Consider the following 20,367-nt stretch of genomic DNA (forward strand, 5'->3'; position numbering starts at 1 on the left):
GATGGATGGACAGACAGATGAATGATATAGAGAGACGATGGATGGATGGATGGATGGATGGATGGATGGATGGATGGATGGATGGATGGATAGATAGATAGATAGATAGATAGATAGATAGATAGATAGATAGATAGATGATGAATAGGTGCATAGATTGAGAGAGAATCTGGATGAATGAATGGATGGAGAGAGAAGATGGATGGACGGACAGACAGATCGGTATAAAGAGAAAATGGATGGGTGAATAGATGGAAAGATTGAGAGAGAATTTGGATGGGTAGATGGAGAGGTAGAGACAAGATGAATATGGGTAGATTGATAGAGAAGATAAATGGACAGACAGACAGATGATAGATATAGAGAGAAGATGGATGGATGGATAGATATAGAGAGAAGATGGATGGATGGATAGATATAGAGAGAAGATGGATGGATGGACAGACAGATGGATAGATAGATATAGAAAAAAAAGATGGAAGGGATGTGAGATCTGGATTGAGTAATTGTCTGAAAGAAAGGAGTCAGTAACAGTAGAAGCTACAGGACACCGAATATATATATAGATAATGTACCAATTTGCAACAAAGTCTGAACCAGCAACCTTTTCATAAGAACACTTGTTTCTTGCTACTTCAAGAAAAGACACCCGTACACCAACCGACCTGAGATCTAAACTACAGCGAAAGCTACAGGACCTGCTGTAGATCCCTGAGCACAAACAACCAGTAAAATATATTTAAAGCTTTAAATGCGGAGGCCTGGTGAACCTTGAGCTCGTTCAGCACGGGGTGGCTGCAGCAGCTTGGAGCATTGATCCTGCACTGCTAGGGCACATCTGTAGAGGGCGCTGAAGGCCAAAGCGCCGGGTTACCCATGAGAACTTTGTGCGCGGGGCCTGATCCGGGGCGGTCACGATACTCGGTCCAGGATAGGAACCGAATCCAGCGTTCGAGACTTGACCTAAGAGTAGAAGATCTGTGTTAGAACAGTACAGTGTTCAGATAAAGAACTGTGTTCACACTACACTATATGGACAAAAGTTTGTGGACATCTGACCAAATTCCACATTTAGTCCCCAATTACTGATTGAATAAACTCCACTCTTCTGGGAAGATGGATCATTTATGTACTGATGTAGGTGAGGTGAGGAGGCCTGGGGTGCAGTCAGCAATTCCAATTTGTCCCAAAGCTGTTTAATAGGGTTGAGGTCAAAGCTCTATAGCAGGAGGTCTTCACCATTATCATCATGAAGCTGGCTTTGTGCACATACACACGTATGGCTAAAAAAAAAATTGATGTGCCAAAACTTTTGTCTATACAGTATGAATAAAATGTTTTGAACGTGCACCAACATGCAAACGCACACTCCCAGAATCCAAACAGGCCCGGGGTGTACCTTTATCGTCCCAGCGAGGGCTGAAGGAGAAAGACTGGGGAGAAGGAGGAGAAAAGGAGCAGCCTAAAGACTCGATCCTGAGCTCGTTCTTCTAGAAGTACTCAGAGAAAGAGAAAGAGAAAGAGAGAGGGAAACAGTGAGTGGAAGTGAGGAATGTGTCAGGGTGTTGTGTAGCTGTTACACTCGGTTGGCTTGATGATATGAAATGCACGAGCAGAGGATTTAAACGCTTCGATGTGGAGGGAGGAGATTGTTTGTCTGAATTTCAAAGCGTGTGTAATATTACGACGACAGAATAGATCCAGTCTCCTTGTATGCCTGAATATTAATTAATGCAAATACTGGCATTATAGAGGGAAAGTTCATCGCAACAATGTTGGCTTCACAAAGCTAATCTGAAAGAAAGGGGGTGTGGATGGATGGAGTGGGAGAGAGAGAAGATGGATGGATAAATGGACAGATTGATGGATATACAGTAGAAAGAGGATGAATGGAGGGACAGACAGATGGATGGATATAGAGAGAAGAGGGATGGGTGGAAGATGTGTAGATTTTGAGAGAGGATGGATAGGTGACTAGATGGAGGAATGGAGAAAGAATTTAAATGGATGGATGACTGGATGGAAAGATGCATGTATATAGAAAGAGGATGGATGGTCTATATATGAATATATTGAGAAAGAAGGTGGATTAAATGATAGATTAAGAGAGAATTTGGATGGGTGGATGGATGGAGAGAGAATTTGGATGGATGGATGGAAGGATATAGAAAGAGGATTGATGGGTGGATAGATGTATATTAAAAGAAGATGAATTGGTTAATAGATTTAGAGAGAACTTGGATGGCTGGATGGATGAATGGATATAGAAAGAGGATAGATGGGTGGATATATGAATATATTGAGAGAGAAGATGGATTGAATGATAGATTAAGAGAGAATTTAAATGGATGGATGGATGGATGGATGGATATAGATAAAGGATGGATGGATGGATATAGAAAGAGGATAGATGGGTGGATAGATGAATATATTGAGATAGGTAATGGATTGGATGATAGATTGAGAGAGAATTTGGATTGATGGATGGATTGATGGATGGATGGATGGATGGATGGATGGCTGGATTTATGGAATAGATGGATGGAGTTGGAGAGAGAAGATAGCTGAATGAATGTACAGTTGGATGGATTTAGTGAGCAGATGGGTTGATAGATGGGTAGATGAGCAGATTGAGAGAGAAGATGGATTGATGAATCACATGCATCTGTAATCACATCTTTACTAATAATGAAGATGTTGGCGTTAACTTCTGCAGTTCATCTTGTTCCTAGACCTGTTTATGGACCCCACCATGTTCACCAGGAGTATCTGCCTCGTATGTTTCTAGGGTTACACTCTGAAAGGACTGGACTGGTTCAATGGTTTGGATGGACACCTTCCAGCCAATCAGAATCGAGTATCCAGACAGACCATTGGTATACATGACAAAGGATTTCATCTATGTTTTTTAAATGAAACATCATTTACTGGGCTTAACACACCCCTTGAAATCATCATCCATCACACCAGGAACTCCTGGCCCAATTTCAACCCGTGATTGATTCATAACAAGAGGTTCTACTCTGTGCACTTGCTAGTTCTGAAGAAGGACAGAGGTTTGTGGTCAGGTCAAATCTAGATGAGCTGAAACTGATCCCTGAAAACCTTCTGTTGTAGATCATAAAGTTATATAGCCAGTTTATTTGCTTGGTCTGACTCACCTCAAGGTTGCTGCGAGCTTTCTTCAACACGTCTCGTGTCCTGGACACTGCGAAGACACCAGACCAATGAACAGAGCTTCATAACAAACGACCAGACCAGTGAAAATTGAAAAGCAGGCTCACGTTGGCTGACGATTAATTGCTCCATGCTGTCTTTGGTACGATTGGAGTTTCTCAGGGTCTCAAACGTATCCTTTAGGGTCGTCTCCTGTTCAGCAAGCTTTTGTCTCAGAGAGACAACTTCTTCTCTCAAAGTTTGCTCCTTCACACACACATAAACATACACTTTCAAGTAAATACATGAAAGATATAGCACAGAAGATCAGAGGAGTGTTTTTTGGGGATGAGGTCTCTCAGCCCTGGTCTTTTGACTTCCTGAAGTCTAACCTTTTGATGCTCTGGTGTCTCAGCGTTAGGGAGAGCAGCCCTCCAGAACATTTTAAGGGCAGACCCTATCTCCTCCAGGATCTGCTTGAAGGTCTTGTGCTGGCCAGCATGCTCCTTAAACAGCCCTGAACAAATGATAAACAGAAAAACAAATGATGGAGCAACATAAGAAAATGAGCAGCTCTGGTATGCCAGTGGGTGGCACTTTTTTTTTTTTTTTACAGAAAAATGGAAACCATTCTAAATTGAAAATCAAGTACATATTTTATGTTTGGGAAAAGATATTGAAACTTGATGGCATGTTACAGAAAACTGGGTGGAAACCAGAGAACCTGGAGGACATCCATCCCATCCTGATATGAGGAGAACATGCAGAGAAACTCTACACGGACCCACACTCAAGATTGAATTAGGGACCCTGGAGCTGGGTCAAAGCTAGGTGAAGCAGTGCCACGATGCCGTTCCATAAATCGTTCCTCGGTTTGCTCTCGGATAACCAGCTTTCAGACTGACCTCCTGCGGGTTCATCTCCATGCCGGACTGCAGTGTCGCCTCCATCTTGCAGATGAGCGCTTTGCCCTCCAGGAGCTGCTGCTGCAAGGGACTGAAGTCGTCCCAGTGGCCCACAACATGACACCCTGTCCTGCATGCGAACAAGCCGTCTTGGCCCTCACCCTCAGGACGTCCTATACAGGGGTTCGGTACGTTTGTTACTCGTTACCTCCTTTTGAATACTCTCGCATCATTTAAAATCCTAGACCAGCTAAATGTACAGTATATTAAATATCTAAGTAAAGTTCTACTGTATCATTCATGAAGAAAGTGTGGACCACTCACTGGAGGCTTGAAGCTGAGCAGAGAAGAATAAGGCTGGAGTTAAGAGCCCTGCATCCTGAACTGGAGGTGGTCGAGGCGAGTCTAGAAGAATCACAACAATAATGTTTTGTAGGGATGGTAGGATTCATAGATTCGCATCGGCATAAAAGCTTTTTAGAAAGTGACCAATAGTTTGTGAGCGATATTTGCTATAAACATTGATTTCTTGTCGTTAAACTGTTGAGGTATCAAAGCACTACGGAGACCGAGGCGTGTGCTGAGAGTCGCATAGAATACAGATTAACATGGCAGAGGTAGAGCTGTCTCTTCCTGGAGACACAACAGGAAAATGACGTCTGGTTTAAATCTTTTTTCTTCTTGCACAACAAAGGCCTGTTTGCGAGAAAGCCACGAGGGTAAAAGAAATAAAAGCGAACGATCGGTAGCGTATTAAATTGCAGAGCATCATATTTTTTCTGTTGTATCGTATTGCGTTGAAACGCTTTGTGTCGAGTCGAATGGAAATCGGATCGCGCTGCATCAAAAATGCCCTCAGTTATGGAGAAGCACAACCCTTGTAGTGACTAGATGCTGGTTGTTTATTTGCCTCACCATGGAAAATGTGTTTTCTAGCTGATAAGTGGAGCACGTCAGGATCAAGGCGGTCATTTAGCGTCTCCTCCATCGTGTACGTGTGAGACGGCGGCTCCTGCACGTCTGCTTCTGAAGTAGTAGAGATAAAAATGCATCAAGAACTGTCAGGATACAAGGTGTAAAACAATGAGTGTATATATGTATGATTTACCTTTACTGTCATGCAGTCTGTGGTATATCTGCAGTTCATACTGAAGTGCATGCACGACTCGTCTGCTCTCAGTGAGCTGCTGCTGGAGAATTTGAACTTCGTGCTGGAGCCTGAACACACCCACAAACCCACACACCCACACGGCATCGTCAGTGGCTGTCCATTTGATCGCTAGAACAGAAACCGTCGTCCCGTGCTAATATCGCCGTACCTGTTCGCGTTCTCCCGGATGACCTGTTTGTCCTGCTTCAGCTGCAGAAATGCGTTCGTCTGTTCTCTCATTTGGGCTTGCACCTGCCTGAACTGCCCCGCCCACTTTTCTGCTTCCAGCTCTGCCTGCTGCAGCCTGGAGCGCTCTAATAAGACCGCGTCCCGCAACTGCTCTGCCTGTTTCACGCCATCCACTGAAAAAACGCAAACGTCGACAGGTCAGATGTAAAGCCACTGTTCGTGCATTTCCCCAAAACATGCTGAATAGACGCAACATCAGATAGACATTTCTGTAGTATATACATTTTATGGACAAACGTTTGTGGACACCTGAGCATAAGATTCATATGTGCTTTTTCAACATCAAATTCCATATTTAGTCATCATTTGCTGTTATAATAACCTCCACTCTTCTGGTAAGATATTACACTAAATGTTGTGGAGATTCATTTAGGCACAAGGGTGTTAGTAAAGTCAGATACTGATGTAGGTGAGGTGACGGGGTTCACATTCATCTCTAAGGTGTTCCATAGGGTTGAGAGCTCTATAGCAGGCCACTCAAGATCTTCCACTCCAACCCATGGAAAGCAGATGTTCATGGAGCTGTATGTATGCATATTTAGGGGCATTATCATGTTGGATCAGGTTTGGGTCTCCTTGTTCAAGTGGAGGGGAAAATTCATGCTGTCACATCCAAAGACATCCTATACAGGGAGTGCAGAATTATTAGGCAAGTTGTATTTTTGAGGATTAATTTTATTTGAGGATTTAATTTGAACAACAACCATGTTCTCAATGAACACAAAAAACTATTAATATCAAAGCTGAATATTTTTGGAAGTAGTTTTTAGTTTTAGCTATTTTAGGGGGATATCTGTGTGTGCAGGTGACTATTACTGTGCATAATTATTAGGCAACTTAACAAAAAACAAATTTATACCCATTTCAATTATTTATTTTTACCAGTGAAACCAATATAACATCTCAACATTCAAAAATATACATTTCTGACATTCAAAAACCAAACAAAACAAATCAGTGACCAATATAGCCACCTTTCTTTGCAAGGACACTCAAAAGCCTGCCATCCATGGATTCTGTCAGTGTTTTGATCTGTTCACCATCAACATTGCGTGCAGCAGCAACCACAGCCTCCCAGACACTGTTCAGAGAGGTGTACTGTTTTCCTCCTTGTAAATCGCACATTTGATGATGGACCACAGGTTCTCAATGGGGTTCAGATCAGGTGAACAAGGAGGCCATATCATTAGATTTTCTTCTTTATACCCTTTCTTGCCAGCCATGCTGTGGAGTACTTGGACGTGTGTGATGGAGCATTGTCCTGCATGAAAATCATGTTTTTCTTGAAGGATGCAGACTTCTTCCTGTACCACTGCTTGAAGAAGGTGTCTTCCAGAAACTGGCAGTAGGACTGGGAGTTCAGCTTGACTCCATCCTCAACCCGAAAAGGCCCCACAAGCTCATCTTTGATGATACCAGCCCAAACCAGTACTCCACCTCCACCTTGCTGGCGCCTGAGTCGGACTGGAGCTCTCTGCCCTTTACCAATCCAGCCACGGGCCCATCCATCTGGCCCATCAAGACTCACTCTCATTTCATCAGTCCATAAAACCTTAGAAAATCAGTCTTGAGATATTTCTTGGCCCAGTCTTGACGTTTCAGCTTGTGTGTCTTGTTCAGTGGTGGTCGACTTTCTGCCTTTCTTACCTTGGCCATGTCTCTGAGTATTGCACACCTTGTGCTTTTGGGCACCCAGTGATGTTGCAGCTCTGAAATATGGCCAAACTGGTGGCAAGTGGCATCTTGGCAGCTGCACGCTTGACTTTTCTCAGTTCACGGGCAGTTATTTTGCGCCTTGGTTTTTCCACACGCTTCATGCACCCTGTTGACTATTTTGAATGAAACGCTTGATTGTTCGATGATCACGCTCAGAAGCTTGGCTATTTTAAGACTGCTGCATCCTCTGCAATATATCTCACTATTTTTGACTTTTCTGAGCCTGTCAAGTCCTTCTTTGACCCATTTTGCCAAAGGAAAGGAAGTTGCCTAATAATTATGCACACCTGATATAGGGTGTTGATGTCATTAGACCACACCCCTTCTCATTACAGAGATGCACATCACCTAATATGCTTAATTGGTAGTAGGCTTTCCAGCCTATACAGCTTGGAGTAAGACAACATGCATAACGAGGATGATGTGGTCAAAATACTCATTTGCCTAATAATTCTGCACTCCCTGTAGACATGTATGCCTTTGTGCTTAGGGAAAAACCACTGGCTGGAAAAGTCAGGTATCCCAATACTTTTTTCTATAAAGTATACATATACTATACGTATACTATATAGGCACATATACTACTACTATATAGTATATGTATAGTATAGTATGTGTAGTAGTATATACTACATATATTATAGGCACATATTATATGTGTTACATATGATGCTTGCTGGACCTCTGCTCGCCTGCTGGAGCCGACTCTGGAGAGCCTGATTCTCCTCTTTGAGGACTCGAACCTCAGTAGACAGCTGACTGACCGAGTCAAGTCCTTGGATGTAGATATTTGTTGGAGCGCCTAATAAAGTGATAAACATAGAAAAAACCAGGGATAAAAAGCTATAATTTAATCTATTAAATTGGTTTCTATCCAAATTTATTTTCCATGTATTGTAGACTATTTATCATGTATTGTCACTCAATACATATAGCACAATCTGTATTCATATTTAATTTAATTCAGTGTGAGTCATCCTTATTAGAGTAATATGTATAATATTATAATATAGTATATACATTCTACTGTACTAGTACACTATACTTTACTATAGTAGTACATAATACTTTACTGTACATACAGCTCAATGCTGGTGTTAATTACTCTCTTCAGTTTACGAAATCAGAGATAATGTGTAGGTGATCAGTGAAGACAGTATGTGTTAGGTTTGCTTCTTAACAATGATGTGGTTTCTCAGACCTCCTTCCTGTATCTTGGAGCCTATTCTCTCTGCAAGCTGCTGTCTCAGACGTTCGTTGGTCTGGATGGACTCTTCAAGACGGCGATGGAAGCTGCGAATCTCCCTCAGGTGCTCCTCGATCAAGTCCGTTCCTGTTCCAAGGTTTAGATCATGCACGTTGTTGGAAAAAAAACGTTTCTCTACACACACGTGGGTATTTAATATGCTTATGTTATTCAGGTCTCGTAGAGCGTCAGTACCTGTGTGGCGTGCACCAGAGTGGAAACCTGAGGAGCTTAAGGAAACATCGTTGTAAGAGCCTTCTCTTCTAGGGCCATGTGTCATATTCGGGCTAGGATGAAGGCTGGCGAAAGGAGATTGCTGAAAGGCATGCTGGGATGGGAGGTGAAGAGCAGTCCGGTGGAAATCACTCGACAGGGGTTTAACCTGAGCACCGCTAAAATCTGAGCAGGAATAAAGGAAAAAATAGAAAACATTTCTTAAGTGACAGTAGCAATTGCTGGATATAACAAAAGGATATAAATAGGAAGATGGTTAATGGTTTGGAAAGATTCAGGGTCTAATAGACAACACAAGAGATGAGACAGATTTAAAGACACAAATTTTAAACTGGGTGGTCAAGTATCCTTCGTCCAAAGTGTTCTCATTTTCAGCAGTGTAAATGATTAAGCACTCGGATCAGTAGGGATTTACAAACCAGAATTTTTGGACAAACAACCCTAAATAAATAACAACAAATCCTGTCTAAAGTTTGGAAACACAGAGTATTTTATGTATTTTGAGACACATGTGCATGTTCCTTTTGTTTCTATTGCAAAAAAACCAACAACTAGGTAATGCGGCATGAAATGGAATTTGTAGCCGCCGTGCCAAATAAATGTATTATATATCGGTATATATATATCGTAAAAACATCTGTATGGTGGAGCAGCTGTTTTACACTCAGAGGGAGGGGTTATATAGTTATACAAAGGGTCTCTGCTGCAGCAAAAGCTTTGTTTTTTCTTGTATTATTATCATTTCTGTAATGTAAAATGACAGCAAAAAGACTTCCAGCTGTCTTCATGAGCTGCACCTTGACATTTTTGACCATACATTCAAAACTACGCTAGAAAATCCAGCAGACATGGGATACAGACCTTTTGGTTGGGTGTGAAGATGACATGAGACTTGACACAAACCATGTGCTTAAGTTAAATGTTACAGAGTAAAAGTACTTAAGTATTTGCCTTTAAATGTACTTAAGCATCCAAAGTGCTATGATTTATTACGGCTATTATGTTACCTATTATTATTTTTATTACAAGACTCTTAATCAACTCAGTTTATGTGAAAAGACACTGTGACTCTCAGCACAACAATCTATGAATAGAATGATGTTAATGACTCAAACACTGATTGATATCTATTACAATTATCATGAGCCCAAAACCTGCTTTTCAACTACTTCATGTTAAAAAAATCGTGTCAAACAGTTCAAACATGCCATGCTGTTTTGTGCCGGGAAATGATCGTTAATGAACGGCTTTGTTTCTGAATTGTTCGTTAGCCAGAAGGGAAGCGTCCAGATTGGGGGACGCAGGTGTGTGAGTACATGGAAAATATTACTTTACACACACAAACACGCACATAGACACATACACAAACACGCAAATGCTCACTGTTGGCTAACTGCCTCTGCAGCCTCTGTAGCTCCTGGTGAACCTCAGCCAGAGAGAAGCCCCCTGTGGTGCTAGAACGAGGTCTTGGGTGTTGTGTGTGGGGGTCGAATGGCAGAAAAGCCATCTGAGCAGGGAGAAATTGGGAGCTCTGGGGCATAGGGGTGGAATTGGGCTCTGTGGAAAAGGAAGGGGGCAAGTATATATATATATCTCTTTTACAGAAGGGTTTGCTGATCTGAACTTTCAGTGGACAGAAAAAAAAACACTGCTGTGGTCGAAACTGTATGAAATTTTTTCCCCCAGGAGTAAGGACTGTAATATAACACTGACTTCTTTTTGTTGTTGCTGCATGCTCTTGTGTCCTACCTGTCTGTATTTGGCCATCCGGGGGTCTGTGAGGGGTGCAGTGCATGCTGGGACAGCTGCTTGTGGACCGGTGGCTGTGTGAAGAGGTGACCGATGGAGCGTTGGATGGATATGTGTGTGACTGCTCAGGTTCTAGGGAGAGGGTGAGGAAGAAAAATATGAGCATGGTTTTTATGTCGTTTTTTTGTGTCTTTCTTTCTCTTCCCCACCAGGTGTCGCCAGTGTGTTCCTCTATTCTTTTCTGATTACTTATTGCCTTCACCTGTTACACCACCCAAAAATGTAGTGTAGTAGTGCTTTTCAATTTTTTATAACTTGATTTTAAAGTACTTGTGAATATTTCTTTATTTTGGTTTTGACATCCCTTTGGTTTTTGAAAATCATAACCTTCCTTTTTCATCTTTTTACCTTTCTTTTGAACTAAAAAAAAACCAAAATAAAAACTTTGAACTCCTCAAACCTGGAGTTCATCTCAAGCCCTGGTCCAGATGGTAAATACACTTCTGAAGCCGTTATAACTTGTGGTCTATTCTCACAGCATTAGTGTCCTCGGTGTTGCTACTTTCTATAATTATTTGGGTATGCTCAATGGTTTATGCTCTGGGATACTAATTGGAAGGTTGGGGGTTCAAGCCCCAGTATGCACCTGTTGGGCCCTTGAGCAAGGCCCTTAACCCTCTCCTTGACAAAAGTGAAAGCCTATTTATTTTCTCTCTAATATAAATTCCTATGAATTGACCTCACATTCACTAAAGTGACATTGTACTCTCATCCTCAGCCTGGACCGAACTGCCCTCGCCACTAACCTCCACTAATACCTCCGCCCTCCTGTCTCTCATTTCTAAGAAACAAAAATGAAGAATGGCGTACCATCAGCTTGCTCCTCTTGTCCAAACTCGCTTACAGCGTCCAGTTCGGAACACAAGTCCAGGTCTTCACCCTGCTCGTCCATGACAAAGGACGAATGCTCTGATTGCTCAGCGTCTCCTGAGATGGAGTGGCCTCTGGTTGGCGTGTCTTCACCGGATTGCTCCTGCTGCTGCTCAAGTTTGGCACGCAGGGACTCGATGAGCTTATCTTTCTGCTGGAGCTCCTTGCTTAAACTGTGGAGCACAATACAGTCGGAGGTTTTACAGATTTGCTTAACATTCAAAAAGTTTCTGACATTTCCAAAAAGATCTAGTCAATTCTTTGTGTCGAGGAGCGTGAGTTCTCTCATGTAAAGCTATTAAATGTATTATTAAGTCCCCCCCACCACCACCACACACACAAACAGACGGCCCCCCATTAAAACATTCATAATCACCGCACAGACGATAAGCGTCTTTGAGTAATTAAACCAAAGTACTAAGTGGCTATTTAGAATGAAACGAAAAGTAACGGCACACAGTGTCTGCTTCCCTTCAGGCTCCCTGGGTTATGAGCTTATCCACCGCTGGGTTTATTCCCTTTTACATTTTTGGCATTTGGCAGACGCTAAATCTTAAACAGAGCATCTCATCTGAAACTACAGGGGTGGGGGTGGGGTGGGGGGGGATTGTGTTAAGCTTTTGCTCAAGGGCCCAGCAGTGGCAGCTTGGTGGTGCTGGGATTTGAACTCATGACATTCTGATCAGAAGTCCAACATCTTAACCACTGAGCTATCACCTCCTTAAGGCTTTTGCCTGTTAGGAAGCTGGGGTCAGAGCACAGGGTCAGCCATGATGCACAGACCCTGGAGCTGAGAGGGTTAAAGGCCTTGCTCAAGGGCCCAACATTGGCATATTGGCAATACTGAAAATTGAACCCATGCCCTTCCAATCAGTAACCCAGAGCCTTAAGTGCTGTGCTACCACTTCTCACTCGTTGTCTTTTGATTAAAATATTTGGTCCAGCCTGTACTGATTGATGGCAGACAAACACACACACCCCTGTGAATTATGTCTTCTTTCAAAACCACAATAAAATCTTAGAACTTTAATAAAGTGCTTGACTGTGCAACTCAGAAATTCACACAGAAATCACACACATTGCAAATATATTCAAATATAATACAAAATGAACATGTTAAACGGACGAACCATTTACTGTAGTATTGTGAGCACGTGTGTTCTCATGGAATCAGATTCTCCTTCCATGCAATAACCCTCCTCTTTCTCCTCCTGCTCCTCCTCTCCTCCCTCTCATCTCCCTCACACCAGCCAGAAGTGCAGCTCAATTTGTTTTCACTTACTTTATATTGTGTACTTATCATTCAAATACATTAGGGACAATGAATTTGACATAAAATACCATTAAAATTTTTTTTTTACATGAATATTTTTGGGTGTGTGGAACAGATTATCCGAGTTTACATTATTTCCTAAGGGAACATTCGCTTTGCATTGCAAATGTCCACAATATAAATTTACATGAATATTTTGTCCTCATGCTTTATGTTGTGTTTGGTTTCACTAATAATAAACATACATTTGCATAAAGCATCCATATTTGTTTATGCATATGATGATTATCAGTTTGCGATTAATCGCTAGTTAACTGATGACAATCGAGCGATTAATCACAATTAAATATTTTAAATATTTTAATCGATTGACAATATATTTTTTTTTTTTAAAGGAGAAAGGAGAGTCATTTTCTTTTCTAATTGCAGTTTTAATTTTCAGGATTTGTTCTCTCCAGTATTCAATCAACATTTGTTTTCCTGCCTAATACATTTTCCCTTTAGCTCATTATTAAAAAGTGACTGATGCCGAGTTTTAGATTTGAACTGCTTTCAGACTAGAACTATAAAACCCTGCTTTAATTGCATCACGGAGACAGATGGCTTTTGACCTGTACACATCAGATAATACATTTAAAAAATGCAATTAAAAATATAGAGCAATTAATGGGGAAAGATGAGACACGATGCTAATATTCCTTCCTGGGAAGACTTTATTGCATTAATAATAACAGCAAAAAAAAAAAAAAGGTGTTGTAAAAGAAAAACGCCCTATTTGAGAAAAATCTGCATTCTACACTCAGTCACTAAAACAAACCAATCCTTATCACATTGCACTTTTTCTTTGTTACTCCTTATTTACTATCCTTTAATTTTTCACGTTACATTTACAGCTCTCTAAAAAGCATCCTGTCACAATTGTGGGCATTATTACCTTCAAAAAGTCTCCACACATCCAATCTACCAGAAACATTCAGCATCCTAGAATTTAAATCAAATGACTCATTTGTTAATGACTCAATTCTTAGTTCTCTACTTCATGAAGTATTTGAGTAATAACTCGGGTCTTAATCGAGTGACTCAATTGTTAAGTGACTCAGGACTTAATAAATAGCTCAGTACTGAAGTAATGACTCAATTCTTAATTACATCACTTAGTCCGTAATGAATGACTCATAACTAAAATAATGACTCAGCACTTAATTAATGACTTACTTAATGTCATTACTTTAGTAATGAGTCATTATTTAAGAATTGAGTCATTACTTCAGTACTGAGTCATTAATTTAGAACTGAGTCTTCAATTAAGGACTGAGTCATTATTTCAGTTATAAGTCATTCATTAAGAACTGATTTTAGTTATGAGCCATTCATTAAGGACTGAGTGATGTAATTAAGAATTGAGTCATTACTTCAGTACTGAGTCATTCATTTAAAACTGAGTCTTTAATTAAGAACTGAGTCACTTTCAGTTACGAGTCATTCATTAAGGACTGAAGTGATGACTCAGTTATAAATGAATGACTCTACTGAGTTCTTAATGACTCAGTACTGAAGTAAAGACTCAGTTATAAATGAATGATTGCAGTTCTTAATTAAGTGATTAGGCTCTTAATTACATGACTTAGTTCTTCATAATGTGATTCGGTAGTGAAATAATGACTCAGTTCTTAATTACGTGACTCAATTCCTAATTAAAAAGAAAAGATTAGTTGAGAAAACAAAATGACAGCATGTTTAAGATCAAAATATCTTTAAAAAATCATGTCTTATTGATTTAATATATGCATTTTTACTATAATTATAACTATAATTCTGGATCCTAATTATATTAGAGTATTACTTGTTATTGCATGGGTTATTGATGAAATATATATAATTTTTATTATAAAGGTGGCAATAATTCTGGACCTAAATGAGCAAAAAAAACCACACACACACACACACACACACACACACACACACACACACACACACACACACACACACACACACACTAGCCTACTATATAACCTATGAACTTTCCATCACTTCTGCCTATCTACCTTACTTCTCTATATGGTGCAGCAGCGGCCTCCTCTCTCTCTCCAGCTGCTTTCTGAGCAGCATCAGCTCTCGCTCCTGCACCCGGCTCTCCCACAGCGAGAAGGAGAAGAGTGAGTTGCGGTACAGCGGGCTGCTCTTAGACAGCATTGATTTCCAGAGCGGAGCCATGGCGCCTCGGCCCGTCCGTTTGCCTGTGTGTCCTTGTGTCCGGGATACGGCCGGAGACACATCGCCTCCTGGCCCGGGTTCAACTGACTCGACCATTGGAAGACGCAGGACAGGACAGGACAGGACAGGAAACGTGGTTTGGTGCTGTGGGACGCTGATTAGCTCAGCTTGATTAACCAAGAACGAGTGTCACTTCCTCTTCTTTTGTTCTCAGACAAAACAGAATTAAAACTAAAACAATTCCCAGAGTCCAAACAATGATGTTTGGGCTTCGTCCATATCCAAGGAAGGGTGTAGGGTGAATAGATTTTGCTTAAAACTCCAGTCCTATAGATTCGGCACGTCCATGCAGAGCAACATACTCCTGTTTCTGTGTAGATTTATGGCCCATTTTCTCTCCCAGTACTTTTGCAGAAAGCTTGAACGAAAGGTGAAGAATGATTTGTGGAAATCCTGACCCGTCCAACTCTTGGGCCAAGAAGCTTCTATGAAGTTTCCCGAGGCTCCTTCGCTACATCAAATGATTTGGTTTTGTATTAGTGAAGGAGCTGGAAATCCCAGACGATACATCATGCAGTTTACCAAATCAAACCGAGCAGAAGGACAAGAGAAAGAGATCCACTTTCAGAATATTCCTGATATTCCTCCTCCTGATATCCATTTGCTCCCCCCTCTCTCTGTCATTGGTTTAGCTCCCTCTGACCCATTTCTCTCCCGTGAGGTTTAATAATCTAACCTGATTAGTGCTCAAGTCAACAGACTGTCCTAATCCTAGCAGTGCAAACCACAATGAAGCTCAGCCAGCAAATATGTGACAAAGTGCCCTAAAATAGGCACACAAAAGGGCATCGAACTAATGCAACTAACAGACTGGGTTCGAAACAAATTAACTTAAATGACACTATGGTGAAGTCCAAGCAGACATCTGGCTGACCATCTGTCAAATGGAACACTTATGATCTCTCGCTGACCTTCTCACTGATCTGCTCTTGAGTAGAAATGCTTAGTCTTATTGACATCTGGAACCAGTACCAAACCCGCAGATTTTCATAAGCACTAGAACTGTAAAAAAAAAAAAAAAAAAAACCTGAGAAAGAAACTTAGCTCAGGAGTCTTTCTTCCAATAATGATGTCCATGATCAGAAATCTGTAATCGTCTGAAATTCAGTCTCCTCCTGTTGTGTGTGGAAGTCCTGCATCTCGCTTGATTGCTTGAGCCAGAGAGGAAATGTAACCAGCAAACCACCCCCCACACACACACACAGTAAGCGTTTTGTCAGTTTCATTTAGAAGAACATCATTTAAGCCCTTCTGTTACTACACACTCGCACTGATAGACACAAGGCTGCCTTGTTTTCACACACACACACACACACACACACACACACACACACACACACACACACACACACACACACAGTCTTCTGTGTCCAAATTCGCCCCCTTTCTGCATGCTACACTCACTGTAAATATAAACAAAATCCCCATTGCATGTCAGCTCTTCTTTCTTACTCCTTATATCATTTATTAAGTAATTCCTTTGAATCGTTTTTTCCACATTTCCTTTACAGCTGTTTAAAAATACATCCTGTCACAAAACTCCTCCTTTGCACAAAGAGTTGTGGGTAATATTAGCTGTCTCCACACATCCAAACTACCAGATACAGCCGAACCATCTGGGTACCTTTAGGATTCTCATTTCAGCATTAAATGACTCATTTGTTAATGACTTATGAATCCAGTATTTAAGTGATGACTTAATTGTAAAATAAGTGACTCAGAACTTAATTGAAGATTCTATGCTGAAGTAATGACCCGGTTTTTAATAAATGACTTTGTACTGAAAATGACAGTTTCTAATTAATGAATCAGTACTGAAGTAATGATTTAAGTTCTTAATGAATGACTCAGTTCTTAATCACTTGACCCAGTTTTTAATTAATAAATCAGTACTGAGATAATGACTCAGTTTTTAATAAATGACTCAGAGAGATAATGATAATTGATTTATTCATTATCATTTATATTATTATTATTATTATTATTATATTTAATTTTAAATTATATTTAGTGCAAACTCATTTCCTCTTCCTTTGGCTCAGCAAAACAGCTGCCTTGTATATTTGAGGACAGATTTAGTTTCTGGTTAAACATTGACCAGCTTCTCGATATAAGGCCTGGATCGATGACCCAGTTCTGCTAAAATTCCTACTGACTACCCAGTGTCCATCTTCTCTTATTGATCCAGTACACAGTCCAATACACTGAGGATGGATTGTGAAACCAGTGCTGTCCGGACTAATCAATGGCCACTGTGCCTTCAGGCTTTGGGGTCGTTTCCGCTCGGTATCGAGCACAGTCAGTGTAACTATAACCAGCTAAGATGAGCAATGTGTGGTGTGTGGGTGTGTGTGTGTGTGTGCACTGGATTTGAACCAAGAACAAACTAAAAGCTAAAAAGATTGAAATGCTGTGCAGAAACAAACAAAAAAAAACCCACCTCAGGAAACTCACAGCTGTCAAAGTACCTATGCTGAAAGTGCACAATAAGTAAGAAATGATGTGTGATGTGTATGTGTGTGATTTGTGGTGGACCTCACGGTGGATGTACATGTAGAACTCACCGCATCGCAAGCAGTTCATGACCTGTCTTGTCGTCCGCTATTTCAGAATAATCCCCTGTGTTAAAAAAGATTTTCATTCTAAAATCATACTGAATGTATTGTAGTATAATAATATATAATATTGTAATGTATAATGTATTGTGTGTGTGTGTGTGTGTGTGTGTGTGTGGGTATACACTGACGGCTGCTCAGCTTGGCTCCGACTCTCTGGGCGAGTGCTGAGCTCTGGGCGAGCTGATCTCTGAAGCTCTGACTCATGTAGTAGTCGATGTCGTTGGCACGCAGCAGCTCCTCAAACGACTTTGTGGTGTCTCCCAGGTGCTGATTGAGGATGTGACACGCACTCCGGCCCTCGCGCAGTCGCTGCCTCAAGTGAGAAAGCTCACGAGCTTGGGCCTGGATCAGCGTGTCAAATTTCCTGCAATACACGACGAAAGAATATAACACCTGGTAGAAAATGCATTCATAAGTAGATAGCAACAGCAACCTTCAGTGACTTCACTGACTCTCAACTCAGTGACTCAGTTCTAAGTGATTCAATATTAATGCAGTCACTTCGAGCTCAGTTCTTAATAAATGACTTAAGACTTAATTCTGTACTTATACAGTTTTTAGTAATGACTTGGGTCTTAATCAAGTGAATCAATTATTTATCAAGTGACTCAGGACTGAATTAATGACTCAGTTCTTACTTAGGTGACTCAGTTCTTACTTACATGACTCTGTATTAATGGAATCACTTAGATCCCAATTCTTTATTAATTACTCATTTTTATTTAAGTGAGTCATTAATGAGTGAGTCATTAAGTGAGTCATTAATCAAGAGACTCAGTTCTTAATCAAGTGTCTCAGTCTGTAATTAATGATTCAGTGCATTAAGTTACTCAGTTCTCAATTAAGTGACACGGTAGTTATTTAAGTGACTCAGTACTTAATGACTCAGTACTGAAGCAATGACTCAGTTGTTAATCAAGTGACTCAGTATGTAATTAAGTGACTCAGGACTTAATTAATGACTCAGTTCTTAATTATGTGACTCAGTACTTAACTAATGACAGAGTACATAACTAAAAAACTCAGTCCCTAATGACTCAGTACTTATTCAGTACACTCAGTTCTTAATTTACAGATCAAGGAGTCAAATCAAGTGACTCAGTATGTAATTAATGATTCAGTTAATAATGAAGTGTTCTTAAGTAACTCAGTACTTATTTAAGTGACTCAGTACTTAATGGCTCAGTACTGAAGTAATGACTCTGTTCTTAATTATGTGACTAGTTCTAAATGACTCAGTACTTATCCAGTACCTCAGTTCTTAATTTTACAGAAGCTCTAGGAGTCTAATCAATACCGCTTTATCCAAAGGAACATGTTTTGAAGCTACAGCTGGTAGTTGGTGACGTCTTTCCTGAAGTATTCAGCTGTAAATGCATCGATCTCAGTAGTGTGCTGTAAAGAGTGTGGTTGTGTGCAACTGTGTGTGTTTAGATGTGAATATTGTATAAATAATTAGAACACAGCTCTTATGATGTACGGGATTATAATATGGCAGTTGAAGATCTGGATCCGAATAAGCAGCTGGACCATATCTCTGTGTTCATATCTCTATAGCAACACTTCCTTTACTAAATATAGCCTCTATTATTGCAACATCAACATCCAAATGACCAAGAAATAAGCAACAGTTGATTGGTGACATCTTGTGCTATTAAACTGCTACTACAACTAGAGCTGCTTTGAACGAACAAAGTGATGTGATGTTTTTTTTGTGGAAAATCTTTAATCTGTTATATTACTGTTATATCTCTGACTCACCCAGTCCTGGTGGTGCTTTTGGTTTTCTCCTCTCCCTGCTCACCATGACCTTTGCCCTTCCTCAGCTGTTCTTCCAGAGACGAAACCCGAGTTACCAGTTCCCGCAGCTCCCTGTCATCCCGGGTCGACTTCCCGGGGGTGGAGTTCGGAGTGGTGTCCTGAAGACGAGCCTGCAGGCTGAGCACCAGAGCCTGAGAGTGAGAGAGCTCCACCTGCAGATCCTCCACCTGCTGTTGCAGAGACGCAACATCACCTTCTGCCTGCTCCATCGCACCCGGACCAGCCCACCACTGAGACGCGCCGTCTCGGCATGAGAGAGACGTGCACAGGTCGAGATCGTCAAATTCTGTTCAGGGATAGAGGAGCTGATGTCAGGAACATGTATCTACTGTAGATCTATCATAAAGTCTTTTAAACAAGTTGTGTCATGTGTTAGAGAGTTCTTTAGTGCTTTAGTGCTGATTAGGTTTCTAGTGTCCCTAGTGTCAGAACACTGCCATGACATTACAATAATTAAGTGCAAAATAATTTTTTTTATTGACTTTGGCATTATACAACTGCATATAAGGTTCATTAGATGTATTCCGATCAAAATGTATGTACAGTAGGAAGCACTATACACTAGGGCCAACGATACGATACATTAAAGCTAAATGTAGCTGAATCTTACCATCCCTATTGGACATCTATGGAGAGAGTTGAAAGTAAATGTGCACTTGGAGAACCTCACTTAAACCCATAGCATGAACTGCATAGCTAAGAAAGCCCAGCTTCCTACCATCTATCATTCTCACCACCTTCTACAATGAGACTAAAGGAAGCCTCCTCTTCTACCTATCTCACTATCTGCAATATAAACTGTACTCTGTCTCAGACTACAAAAACAATTGGGAGAACATTTGAGAAGATCAGCGAGGCCAGCAGCATTGTAGATGACCCCTCCCACCTCACTCATGGATTCTTCAACTTCCTGTAAACTAACAGAAAGTACCAGCGCATCTGTGCTTCCACCACCAGGCTTCACATCTACTTCCAAGAGATATCTTTTTTCATATATTTTCTCCTACAGTTTATAGGCATCAGCAACACCTTTCACGATGTACCGT

General features: G+C 40.8%; 1 protein-coding gene across 6 annotated transcripts in view; it reads right to left on the bottom strand.

The window, feature by feature from the left end:
- Positions 1–829: 829 nt before the first annotated feature.
- LOC124377476 (phosphodiesterase 4D interacting protein) overlaps positions 830–20,367 on the bottom strand; it is a 72,209-nt gene continuing 52,671 nt past the window's right edge. For 4 of the 6 annotated variants that reach the window (XM_046836985.1, XM_046836981.1, XM_046836980.1 and 1 more), the window contains 18 exons: positions 19,262–19,607; positions 17,629–17,864; positions 17,447–17,501; positions 11,276–11,508; positions 10,406–10,537; positions 10,040–10,213; positions 8,618–8,821; positions 8,378–8,509; positions 7,859–7,978; positions 5,381–5,573; positions 5,170–5,279; positions 4,977–5,087; positions 4,386–4,466; positions 4,062–4,234; positions 3,549–3,673; positions 3,285–3,423; positions 3,162–3,208; positions 830–963 (listed from right to left, as the gene is read on the bottom strand). In XM_046836985.1, coding sequence (XP_046692941.1) covers positions 3,614–3,673; positions 4,062–4,234; positions 4,386–4,466; positions 4,977–5,087; positions 5,170–5,279; positions 5,381–5,573; positions 7,859–7,978; positions 8,378–8,509; positions 8,618–8,821; positions 10,040–10,213; positions 10,406–10,537; positions 11,276–11,508; positions 17,447–17,501; positions 17,629–17,864; positions 19,262–19,607 — 2,360 coding nt within the window. In that variant the 3' untranslated portion in view covers positions 830–963; positions 3,162–3,208; positions 3,285–3,423; positions 3,549–3,613. Of the gene's footprint in view, positions 964–3,161; positions 3,209–3,284; positions 3,424–3,548; positions 3,674–4,061; positions 4,235–4,385; positions 4,467–4,976; positions 5,088–5,169; positions 5,280–5,380; positions 5,574–7,858; positions 7,979–8,377; positions 8,510–8,617; positions 8,822–10,019; positions 10,214–10,405; positions 10,538–11,275; positions 11,509–17,446; positions 17,502–17,628; positions 17,865–19,261; positions 19,608–20,367 lie in introns of those variants that run through there. The other 2 variants (XM_046836984.1, XM_046836986.1) reach the window with 2 other exon arrangements.

This window comes from Silurus meridionalis, chromosome 23, assembly GCF_014805685.1.
Source record: "Silurus meridionalis isolate SWU-2019-XX chromosome 23, ASM1480568v1, whole genome shotgun sequence".
NCBI classification, from domain to species: Eukaryota; Metazoa; Chordata; class Actinopteri; order Siluriformes; family Siluridae; genus Silurus; species Silurus meridionalis.